The 12,271-nt window shown below is 32.6% G+C and overlaps 2 protein-coding genes across 4 annotated transcripts; both read right to left on the minus strand.

Annotated features, from left to right (window-relative positions):
- Window positions 1-380: 380 nt before the first annotated feature.
- Window positions 381-3,545, minus strand: LOC108320766 (serine/arginine-rich SC35-like splicing factor SCL33). Of its 3 annotated transcripts, XM_017552292.2 has the most exons (7): window positions 3,448-3,545; window positions 3,171-3,359; window positions 3,001-3,078; window positions 2,388-2,549; window positions 1,361-1,501; window positions 1,101-1,288; window positions 381-702 (listed from the first exon to the last, which is right to left on the minus strand). In XM_017552292.2, the coding sequence occupies exons 2-7, from the start codon at window positions 3,320-3,322 to the stop codon at window positions 671-673; spliced, it is 753 nt and encodes a 250-aa protein (XP_017407781.2). In that variant the 5' UTR covers window positions 3,323-3,359; window positions 3,448-3,545; the 3' UTR covers window positions 381-670. The 3 variants fall into 3 exon arrangements, with proteins under 3 accessions (XP_017407781.2, XP_052729936.1, XP_017407780.2); XM_052873976.1 differs by having other exon boundaries at window positions 1,101-1,267; window positions 3,171-3,489; XM_017552291.2 differs by having other exon boundaries at window positions 3,171-3,489.
- A 1,500-nt stretch (window positions 3,546-5,045) lies between these two features.
- On the minus strand, window positions 5,046-8,030 carry LOC108320755 (pheophytinase, chloroplastic). Its single transcript, XM_017552271.2, has 8 exons — window positions 7,791-8,030; window positions 7,604-7,696; window positions 7,247-7,458; window positions 7,012-7,156; window positions 6,846-6,918; window positions 6,107-6,253; window positions 5,872-5,997; window positions 5,046-5,304 (listed from the first exon to the last, which is right to left on the minus strand). Exons 1-8 carry the CDS (start codon window positions 7,958-7,960, stop codon window positions 5,215-5,217), a joined length of 1,056 nt encoding a protein of 351 aa, XP_017407760.1. The 5' UTR covers window positions 7,961-8,030; the 3' UTR covers window positions 5,046-5,214.
- Window positions 8,031-12,271: the final 4,241 nt, after the last annotated feature.

Below are 12,271 nucleotides of genomic sequence, written 5' to 3' on the forward strand. Positions count from 1 at the left end.
ATACAACATCTTCATCCATATTATTGAGCAAATATGGATTAGATAAATTAGAAAGTTCAATGACAAACGTTTTACATGATTGTAATATTGATTCTACTTCAGATTGCATAATCAATAAATTCTAGAGATTATACATCATCATAATTAATTAAGGTTTGAGATTTATGACTTTAGTGTTGGAGGTCATTTAGGCAATGGAAAAGGAAAATGTCAAGGAGAAATATCCAAGTAAAGATCATGCAATGATATTATGATAAATATGGTCTTTTAACGGTTGAGTTTATTCCAACTAGAAAGGATGATGATGTTTTATATACAAACACTTGCTGATAAAAATATATAAAATAAGACTCTTCAATAAAAAAATTGAAAGGCGGAGAAGAGATAAAATTTAAGAAATTCATTGAGTTGAGACAATTATAATAAAAATATCAAGAACATGGGCTAAGATATAAATAATGAAAATAAAGGAAGTGAACAAGTATTGAATACAAATGTAATAAGTGTAATCATTATGAACCATTGCAGGCTGAGAGGAGTTGTTAATGGTTTGGTTTAGCGTGCCGCATGTTTCACTATCGACCATGTAGGACCCATGGACAAAGATCGTACGGTTATTTTGAGGTCATGTCCATGTTCTCATTCTCTTCGGTATTGGGACAACGAATACTCAGGCATTGTGAATACCAAAAACAGGCTTACCTGCAAATTAGACTAAAATGTCTACGAATCATAATCATCGTGTTTTTATGATAATCAATAGCATTAAATGACAACACCCAAAACTTACCATCAGCATTCAATGACAACCATCGTAAAAAAAAAATCAAATATTACCAATGACTATATAAACATCCAACTAAAAACTAGATGTAGAATAGTAATAACATTCAAAATAAAAATGGGTCTAGACTTCCCTACGATGTTTAGTTCAAGCAACAACCATCTCTGTTCTATAGAACCACAAATCAAAATCCAACTCCACTGTATCAGCCTTCAGACAACAGAAACAGTAATGAGCCCAATATTGTGACAAGATCCAGAATCTAATATTGCGAACTAAATCTTTTTTCCCCCTTTTCACTGACTGGGGGACCTACCACGGGCTGGTTCCTTAACATCATGGTCCGGACTTGGACTTCTGCTTCGAGTTGGACCCTTTGCAGGACTGTGACTACGACTCCTCGAGCCCCCATTATAAGCTGGAGAGCGTGAGTATGACCTCTCCCTACTCTGCGGCGAATATGATCTTTCTCGACTGTATCGTCTGTCCTCAGGGGAGAGAGATCTATAAAACAGGTCATGCATCATACAAGTGCAAAACTGACCATACATCCATTAGTCCGTAAAGACCACATACCTAGAATAATCCCTTCGTTTGGCAGGGGAATAATAGTCACGACTCCGAGAACGAGATCTATGGCGTGGCGGTGGAGATCGAGAATTGCGGGGTGAACGAGAGTAACGAGGAGGAGACCTCCTTCGATCATAAAATCGACCCCTGTGAGAGACAAAAAATACGAAATCAGAAAAGCACCCGTCCTATTAGCTGCAATATGCTGAAACAGTTGGCAGAACAAAAGTGAAGCATAACACTATGTTTTAGTAGAAAATGACTCAGAACAAATAAGTACAGCAAAAAATTTATAACCAGAAATCATGATTACTGAGAATCGTGAACCTTAAGAATCATGAATCTGGTTAAATTGATTACTAAGAATGATTAAAATACGTCTAATCGGTACAAATATTATTGTGAATATTTACAAAAAAATTCAACTTTTAACTTTTCCACCTACCCAATTATTTTTTTTGGGGTAAACTTAACTAACCCATTATTGGGATTGACTAGGAAAGTTAATTTTAAGAGCTGAACCAAAGTGGGAAATATATTATCACAAAAGATTCCCACGTAAAAAAAAAAGTTTCTCTTCTACCAAACGCCCCTAACAGCAAACAAAGGCACCTTAATGGGGCAGTCAAATCACTTTTGAACATGATACGTCAGATTAAAAGTATGTTTGGTTGAGATTAATTACAGGGAAACAATAATTTTATTTTCTGCAAGATACCTAAAGGGAAAGAGTAAAAATGCAAGCATTATTAGCTAAACCTGTGACAGAGTAAAGCGCAGCAGCACCAACGAAAAGCAATATTTCCCAAACAAGTAGTTTCAGATGGGCATTTTATTCAGATGTTGACATTAAACTAATATTTAACAAATTAGAAGAGCCTCATGAAACTACATCATGAATAAAACATATAAAATCTAAATGCTGACAGAAAGTAATCAGAGTTTGTATACGCCATGATAGAGTGCAGACGTAATTTAGTCAGTGAAATTTAGACATAGAACCAAAAGTAGGTAAAGAGAAAAGTTGTAGCACCTTCTTTCTCTTGACCTCATCTCAGTTGGCTTCTTTCTATTCTCCTCGGCAAAGACGACAGTGAGCTCCCGACCAAGAAGAATTTGGCCATCCATATGATATTTAGCATCGGCTGCATCAGCAGGATCGACGTATTGGACAAAACCAAACCCACGAGGTTCTCTGCACAAAGAAGGAAAGGCGAAGGCACAATCATAACTAGTATTGGTCGGAATCCGATAGGAAACTGGTAATGAGAAGAGTGCACACTTTAGGAGGAAAATAGACCCCAATGATATGGATAATAAAGCAGGCAAGCACTAGGCTGCTGACCTTTGTGTCAGTTTAAAGATGAGTGGAAAATCTTCAAGACTTGGAACATCTTCATAATGTAATGAAAGTGAAGTAGCTTGAACTCTTGACTACCAATAACATCTTCTACTTACTTGATTGATTGATGTCTTCAAAACTCTAAATCACTGCTAAACCTAAGAAGGTGGCTATTACAATAGCAGCAGTCTCAAATAAAAGACCCTAATCGAAAGTGTGTAGTGTTTTAAAGATGACAGTGGATGCAGAGGATAGAAGACGGAGGAGGGGGAGAAAAGGGAGGAAGAGAAGGGGAGTGACTCACCCAGAGTAGTAATCCTTAGGCAGGTAAATGTCCTTCAGAGGACCAAATTGACCGAATGGTCTGCGAAGATCCTCGGGCCTGAAAAACCGTTGGTTGGAACATGGATTAGGTCGGAAATTAGAATGAAAGAATGAAGGTAAAAATATAAAAAGAAAGGGAAAGAGACGAGCCTGCAGTCGTGGCGAAGGTTACGAACAAGAAGGCTGGTAGGAAGATCTGGTTGTCGGGGGCGGGGAGGGTAGCGGCCTCTAGGGCTGGGACTCCTCCCTCCGCCTCTTCTGCTGTAACGCGGAGGCGAAGGACTATAGCTCCTTCCTCTCATCTCTCGCGCTTTCGCTTCTCTTCTCTTTTGCCTGCAACTATAATTGCAACTGCGATTAATCCCTTTCCCCACTCCTGCTCCTGATCTTCCACCACACCAAAACGCAAAGCTTTTTCATTCCTTACCTTAACCTAATAACTTAACAACATTTTACACCTCTGCTACGCCGCCCCGCATCATGACTCCCTATTCCTAGGGTTTACCTTTATCATTCTCCTCTGGCCCAAGCTCTCTCCTAGGTCCAACTTTTTGGCCCATTTTCCCAATTTTAATGGGTTTTTCTTCCTGCGCCCCTATTATTACTAAAAATGGACCCTAATTCTACTGTACTTTGGAGGAATAACAGAGAGATAAATTAAAATGTTTGGAAAGTTTGTTACATAAATTTGTTATGGAAATCCTGTTCCACAATGCATCTCATGTTTCAGAAAGTTTGTTTTTATAAAACTTGTAATGGAAAGTTCATCCTAAAAAGCATCTCATATTTTCTGAAAAGCTTGTTTCAAAAATTTTATTTGAGAAACTTTATTTTATATCAGAAAGCATCTTATACGTTCTGGAAAACTTGTTTCAAAAACTTTATTTGAGAAAGCTCATTTCATAATGCATTTTCAATTAAAATGTGATATTTCGTTAGGACAAAATAATATTGGATATAAGTTATTTTTAGAAAATAAAGTATTGAAATATAAGTTATTATTGTTATATGTGAACGTGAGAAGTCACTTGTATCTAGTTTAGTTTAAGTACAGAAACTGAGTGAAGTAAAATAAAAATAAATAAATAAATTGATAAAAAGAACTAAATTTGATGCACTTGAATAAGTAATAACATGAAAACTAACTTTGGATTGATATTAATGGTCTCTTAACAAAATCTAATCAATTGTGTAATTTTAATAATTAATTAAATGTTTGGTGTGTTAGAAATAATTTAATTGAGTATAACATTAGTTTGATCAATTAATTTTTTTTTTAATTTTCCTAAAATTAATTTTGACTTGATTAATAATTTAGTTTTTATATTGAGTTCCAAGATTTTTTTTCCTATATTTATTTTTTATTTAATTGAATTCCTATATTTTTAAAATAAACTCTATGTAATTTCTTCTATCTAAATAATACATGGAACTTTCTTTAAAAGTGAATTTTTATTATAGTGTACGTCTAGTGGAGGTTGTTGAGTTTGTCTTATTCATAGTAGTGGGAATTAGGAGCTATAAGACTAGGTTAATGATAGAAGTTAAAAAGGAGATTCATGGTTGTGGGAATAAAGAGCTATAAAATTAGGTTAATGATAAAAGTTAAAAAAGAAGAGTGGAAGAGATTGTAGATTTAATTACCTCCACTAACATTTAAAAATTATAAGATTAGTTTGAAAAGTTTGTAAAAAAGAATATACTAACAACTAATATTTTGCCAGTAAAACAAATGGTTAAAGTTTCTCACTTTGTAAATAAGGTTTCGATTGTTGAGGTTTAAGGGAGGGCTTTGGTTGGTAGGGACATAAAAAATAATAAATTTTCTATCAAGATATAAAGAACTAATTAAGTAAGCAATTGATTTTATTAGATTATTTTATTGTAATAATTGATTCAATTGATTGAATAAATTTTAACCAATTAATAATTGATTGAACTAAATTAATTGAACCGTTGATTCATAATATTTGTTTTATAATAATATATTATAATTTAATTTATTTATAATATTTGTTTAGTTGATTTAATCATTCTTTTATGTGTACGAATCATATTGGATAAATTGTCTCACATCAACAGGTCACAATTTGTAACTATACAAAAAATTAAATTCAATCTTAATGGAAGCCAATGAAGATATGTACACGATTTCAATGAGTCGAGCAGCATCAACAAACTCACAGATAGTGAATCAATTAACAATTGAGGTACTGGGCGAGGATTGAGCATGTCGTGCCACAAATGATTCTACGAGTGGGTTCACAAGATGAGGTGCCTCATCCTTCATGAAGTGCACAATAAATAAAGTTTTGTCATAAACATGAAAATTAAACATAAAAAAATGCACGTACAAAAAATGAAGACATAAAATTCCATTACGATAATATGAACAGGATTATATAGATTTTATTAACTCTAAATTCCAGAAAAGGATCGCATTAAATGGCCCTTCACTGTTCTCTTTGATTAAAATTGTAGTGTCCTTAATAATTTTAACCATTCTGGTTTCTTAAGATTATCTAATACTTCATTATTCTTTAGTAGTCCTTGTAATTAATTTCCTGCAGAAAAAAATGGGAATTTTTAATGCTTCTCGCCCTAAAAGGAGACCCAAAAAATTAGGATTAGAAAAGACGCACCGAGACTTCTCAACAGAAGTAAGAGCAGGAGGCAAGTATAACTATGGGATTAGGATAATATGTAATTGATTCCAAGCAAATTAATTAAGATAATGATAATTGTCATCTATGAATACTTTATGAATTATTTTAGATGCTATTAAGAAAAAGATTGGGAACTCTTACATTACATGTAAAAGGAAAGAGAGAGAAGGAGAGGGAGAGAGAACCTGGGGGCAATGTCCAACATTAGGAAGGACAATGAAGTCTTCAACAGAATCAAAATTTTCATAATTTCTTCCAATCTCAATTGGTTCCCAAGGATCCTTGTCACCCCATGCTATCAGAACCGGGCACTGAAAAAATAAAAATTAAACACACTATATCGTTGTTGGATTTTGGCATCTCAAACATACATTCACTTGTTATTCCCATTTCCTCAACTACTGGTGTTTGGAGGCTTACCTTTACTCGAGGTAGTAGTTCCTCGGGAAGAGGACCACCTGAATAGCAAATGAACTCAAGAAATACCTCTGCAGCTCCAGGTTCCAGACCTGGACTAAGGATGATCTGCACTAGCTCATCTGTCACCTTGGAGGTGTCATGATAGCACTGTCAAAGCAATACACATGTAATCATAAGTTGTGGGTAATAGCAACCTCAGTAGTCAAATTTCAAAGCATGATACCACCATGGAGTTGGCCACTTGCAGCTCCAGTGATAGATATGCAACCCTACTAACATGGGTGTAGAATAAGAAAAATAGGAGTGTATGTATGAGATTATAGGCTATGTTTGGGTAGTGTGCAAGGGATGTGCAAGGGAATGTATGAGATTAGTAACAACTTGATCACTTGGCAGTACCGGAAAACAGATTTGACTAATGGGCATTAGGTAAAGACAGAAGAGTAAAGAGGGGAAAGGCAGAGAATTGTGAGTAATGTTTGAAAAGGGAGGAAGCCAACCCACTACCCCTCCAAGTACCTGCAATGTTTCTAAGAATATTTTACGTTCCTGTTTCTGTGAATCTCGTCATGGATATGCCCATCATTTGTTGTCAAATTGGACTCCTTAGCAATCAGATTTATTCCAATACATTACCAGCCTCATCTAACACACTTCCTTTCTGTTTTTCTATCCAGTCTACCGTGTTCAAGGCATGAGTTTTAAAGAGATGAAATTGAAAGTTAAGCGAGAGGAGTACCTGGCAAAGAATGTTCCTTACAGATTCTTTTGTGGCAACAGTTTTATAGAAGAATTTTCCTAAAGCAGTATCCCTACAATATAAAACATGATAATATGGGTAAATCGTCTGCTCAAGACTTTAAATATCTCAAGTCCATGTAAAGAAACTAGGGTTTCACTTTTACCTAAGCAATCTCTGGAATGATCTGATGAAAGGCTTTCCATACCAAGGCTGCTTCTTTATATGAAGCATACGCAGAGATATATTGAGAAGGATAATGCCCCGGCAAATGTTTGGTGCTACCACAGCTGCTTGAAGACCAACAACTCCTGTACAAAAATAAACAACAATATGAAACACGGAAGCAGGGCAGTGATTATTTATGAATTTATGAAGGGAAGATAGTTGAAAAAAATCACCTCCAATAGAATTGCATAAAAAGAATGCTTCATCCTTTATGACATCAAGACAAAAATCATTTAATTGAGAGGCCCACGTTTCGAAATTGTAAAAAGAATGGTCTCCTATTTGACGAGGATTTGGTTTATCTGAATATCCGTATCCAATGAGATCAATGGCGTAGACACGGTGAGATTGAGCAAGAACTGAAATGTTGTTCCTCCAGTGGTCACTGCAACGAATTAAACTCTAGAATTACATTGTGGCATAAACAAAGGAATTGAGAAAGTCAAAATAAGTGCGGAAGCTAACAGATGAAATTAAATTTGGTATAAAACATAAACATATGAAGTCCATCCAGACTGCAGACCTAGTACCTGTTAGCTCCAAAACCGTGGACTAAAAGTAGCGCAGGACCATTGTTCCCAGAATGTTGATAGCGAATGGAGTAATCCCTCCAATTCCAAACGCTACGCGTACAATTCGAGGTCTGAATCGTTTATTCACTGTTCCAAAAACTAGAAAAAATAAAATAATTATCATGCGATACAGAAAGAAAATTACCGGGTCTGAACCTCGTCCTCAGCGTCAATGTTTAATTTGGAAAAGAATCGACGGGGGAAATGAATTTTATTTTGAACTGGAGAGTGACAGCGTGAGCGGTAGCGAGGGAAACCGAGACTGGTTATGGTGATTGATGTCATACAAGCGCTAGTCATTGTGCTCGTGACCATGGCCTTTCTTTTCCACACTCATTCGCCCTTTCCCCTTGCTTTCTATATCTCATTTCTCGCCAGTTCCTCTGTTCTAGAGCACGCCACGTATTTATTTAACACATAATTGCACAATTCATCCATTCAAAACTGACATGTCAAAACCACAAATCCCAGTACCATCTTTATTTTGAGAAATTGAAAATATCTCCTCTTATTTTAAATTAAAATATATTTATTATATAAATTTAAATTTATAGAAATATAGCTAAAATTTATTATAAGTATTTTATTTTTTGAAATGAATAATAATATTTTATTATTTTAGTATTCTCTTAACAAAATTTATTTTTGGTATAAATCTTATGTTGATATTTTTATTAAAATTAATATTTTTATTAAATTTTTAAAAAAATAACAAACTTTAAAATTTGTATCAAATTGAAACTAATTATATAACAATGATTATAAAAAGTTATATATATATATATATATATATATATATATAATTGAACAGACAGTATACACCTTTTAAAGGTGTTATTCACATTTATAATTTAAAATCCCTCAAGTTAATAAATTTGGTTTCACTATATAATTAGAATTACTTAAAACAATATGAAATACATATTTTGTTCAAAATATTTTGAAAGAACTTCAAAATAAAATGTGTTTAAACTTAAATATTTTTTTTCTTTTATAAAATCAGTTTAAGACAAAATATTGTTCTAATATCGTTCTAATGTAAAATGACCTTAAAGGTATCATATTATACAAAACATCACTAGTGTAGTTAGGGGAAACGACAACGGTTATTTTCGGTGATAGACATCGATTCCGGAATCGAGGCATATTCAGACGAGATAAAAAGTGGTTGATTTTATGCCTCGGTTAAGAACTGAAGTCGTTTCTCCCCCTCTACTGCCTCGGTTAGAGCCTGAACCGAGTCAATAGGGTCCTTTTTTCAGTATTTTTATTTGCTTTGCCAGTAACTTTACTGTGCAACTCTTCATCCCATTGCCGCAAGACACTAGTTGGACAAACAACAAGGTTCCAGCAGACGACCTTCCTTTTACATACACTAACAAATTCATGTTTTTATTTAAATTTATACAAGACAAATCCTGAATCATATTAGATTCATTATTCACTAGGCCAGTCTTAGGAAGCTGATCATCATATTCCTCCAGAACAGTACAAACTTGAAGTTTCCTTCTGATCATCATATTTCGCCCCTCCATGTGCCCAGATCTACCCTGCCCCTCCATGCGCACAGATCTGTCCTCCGTCGCCTCCTTCTAGCTTCCCTCCCTTCGACAACGCGCCCTTCTCACATGCGCACACGCACAAGTATCGTGCCTTCCAGTTCCACACCGAGGCCCAATGGTTCGAGCCTCGTTCCCTCAACATCGTCAACATCGACCTTACCTTTCGCGACCACTACATTGCTTTCAGCTCGACCTCCAGCCTCCCCGCACTCGAGTGCAGGCTTCGTGGGTCCTCGATGGATGAAGCTGGCAATGAGAGGCTCACTCGGATGTTTCAGGCCGCCAATGACCAAAGGGAGCTCGACGAGTGCGTTGAGGGGTCGGGTATGATGTTAGGAGCACCAAGGGTTTGGAGGAGTTGTATAAGAAAATGCCTCTTAAGATTCAGAAATTTACTAGCTTAATATGCCTCGGTTAGACCGCAAACCGAATCATAAATGCCAAATGACATCGGGTGAATAAAGACCGAAGCAATAGGCTTTAATGGAGAGGACTTTAATGCTTCGGTTTTGTAAATAACCGAGACAGTAGGGAGGATAGGCTCCGGTTTTGACTGAACCGAGACATATAAGTTTGTCTTAATTGCAAAAATACCACCGCATTTTAATATGCTTCGGTTTTGTGAAAACCGAGATGTATTAAGCGTGTTAAAAGACTAATTTTTTACTAGTGCATGAAGATAAACAAACTCAACAAAAGATATTAAAAATGATTCATTGTTATCAAACAAAATATTATGCTATGTGGATATTCCCTTCACCATATTCATTAAATCCATGTCTCTATATCCAATATTGAAAATTCAATCAATAAATTTTTTTTTATGTCTTGCACTTTCATTTATAGTTTATGTTTAATATTTGGGTTTTCACTGTAAGGAACTTTTCAAATTTGAGTCTTTCAAGTTTAAGGCTTTATTCTTGAATGGATTTGGAGAAGAGTGGATGAATGAATTTGAGAGGATTTGAAGGTAAATTTTTTGTTGTTTATTTGAATAGATTTTGAAATAAGTGAGAGTGAATTTGAAAGTAAAGTTTGAAAGAATTAGTGTAGGATTTGATTGATATGACAGATTAAAAAAATTTACTTCCAAATTCACTTTCACTTGTTGAATATAGTGGAGAGATGTAAGATATTTTGGAATAAAAGAAAATAATAGATATGTGTAGAGTATTTTTGGAATAAAAGAAAATAGTGTGAATATGTAAAATATTTTTGGAATAAAAAAAATAGTAAAAAGATCCAGAAACACTTGATGGTGGAGGGAGCAACACCCAATCTCTCTCTCAAGTACTTATTGACTCATCAATCTTGGTAAGTTAATCTTTTGCCAAAATCAAGAAAAATAATATCATAAATAATTAAATTTCTAAGAAATTTACATGTGACTCTCATATGCCTTTTTCTTTATTAAAATTTTTGCTAGAGACTTTATATATAGCAACTTCTTGTTAGAATGATTTGAAGTAAGAGATATGTGTTTATTTAATAATAATAAATTATATAAAAAAACTTAAACAAATTCTATCTCATCAGTGATGGTAATAGTAGTTGATTTTGAGTCACCAAACTAAAAATCAAATTTACATTAATATATTTTTTAATAATCTCAAGAAATTTCATGAATATCATAATTAGAAAATTAAAAAATAATATTATCTAAACATGTATCATAACTATTTTTATTTAATTTATCCTTTAAAAAATATATTTATATTTTTAAGAAGTTTTACTCACTTCAAAATAAATAAATAATAATTTTTCTTTTATGTTAACATTTACAAGACATGTACATTCTGAAATATTTGAAATGTGTTTTTTTTTTCATATCTTATAATACTTTGAAACATTTTAAATGTAATTTCTTTTTACAAGTTGAAATGAGTTTTATCACCATCTTTGTAAAGAATTTCCTTAAAAGATATGCAAAATATAAAGTTTTAACTCACTTTTAGACAAGTAAGATATTGTAGAATAACATTTACCATTTAAAAGAAAACTCTGTTTTTTTTTATACTGACTATAAGATGTTACTTTGTGTATATTACCATACGTTTAAAAAAAGTTTACCGTGACAAATTATGTTATAAATATTATCATATAAAACACTTAAAATATCTTCATGATATAAAATATCTTTATCGGTTTTGAAAGTAGAAGAGGTTAAAACATCAATTTCATATAAAAAAAATCAGTAAGTTTAAAAATCACATAGAGAATACTGAGTAAGTCACAATTTTATTGGTTTATAATTCTATTTGTTGTTCCTCGCTAAAACATAAATTTTACAAACTTATATGAAAGCGACTTAATTATATTTATGACAAATATATTATATAATTACTATGTGTTTCGATCCCAAAATACAACATGTCAGATAGGTTGAGTGCAAATAAATTTTTAAACTTTATTAACACTAATATTCTAAAAGACAATATAGAACATAATAGTGAAAACAATTTCATATAAGCTACACTTTTGTTATATATTTTCTTTAAACAAATAGGTAAATGATAAGTATAAGAAAGTAAAATAAGAATAAATTGTAATAAATCTGATTAAATAAAATAGAAAATCACAATAAAGTTAAAATCATTAACTCATAAATAATATTTTATTATAAAATTAATATTAATAATAAAATAATAATTATATGATAATTTATTTATTAAATTATATTTAATATTTCTAATTAGTAAGTAAAATTAAAATTTTAAGAAATCATATATTAAAAAAATATTTTGTACATTGAAATATTAAAATTAAAAAATTATATTTTTCGTAAAAATATTTATACATTTTTTTTATAAAAGTAATATATAGTTTCAATTCATATAAAAATAATGTTATATATATATATATATATATATATGTTATATTTTGGGTAAAAATATTTATACATTTTTTTATAGGCTTAAATACCTACTTAGTCCCCGTATTAATAGCTGAATTTCCGTTTAATATCCGGTTTTAAAAATGAAGACATTAGGTCCCTATATTATGAAAAGTGTATGACTTTAGTCCTGTCCGTTAAGTTGGTAGTAACGGTGTTAACTCCGCGCTG

This window comes from Vigna angularis, chromosome 2, assembly GCF_016808095.1.
Source record: "Vigna angularis cultivar LongXiaoDou No.4 chromosome 2, ASM1680809v1, whole genome shotgun sequence".
Lineage (NCBI taxonomy): Eukaryota > Viridiplantae > Streptophyta > Magnoliopsida > Fabales > Fabaceae > Vigna > Vigna angularis.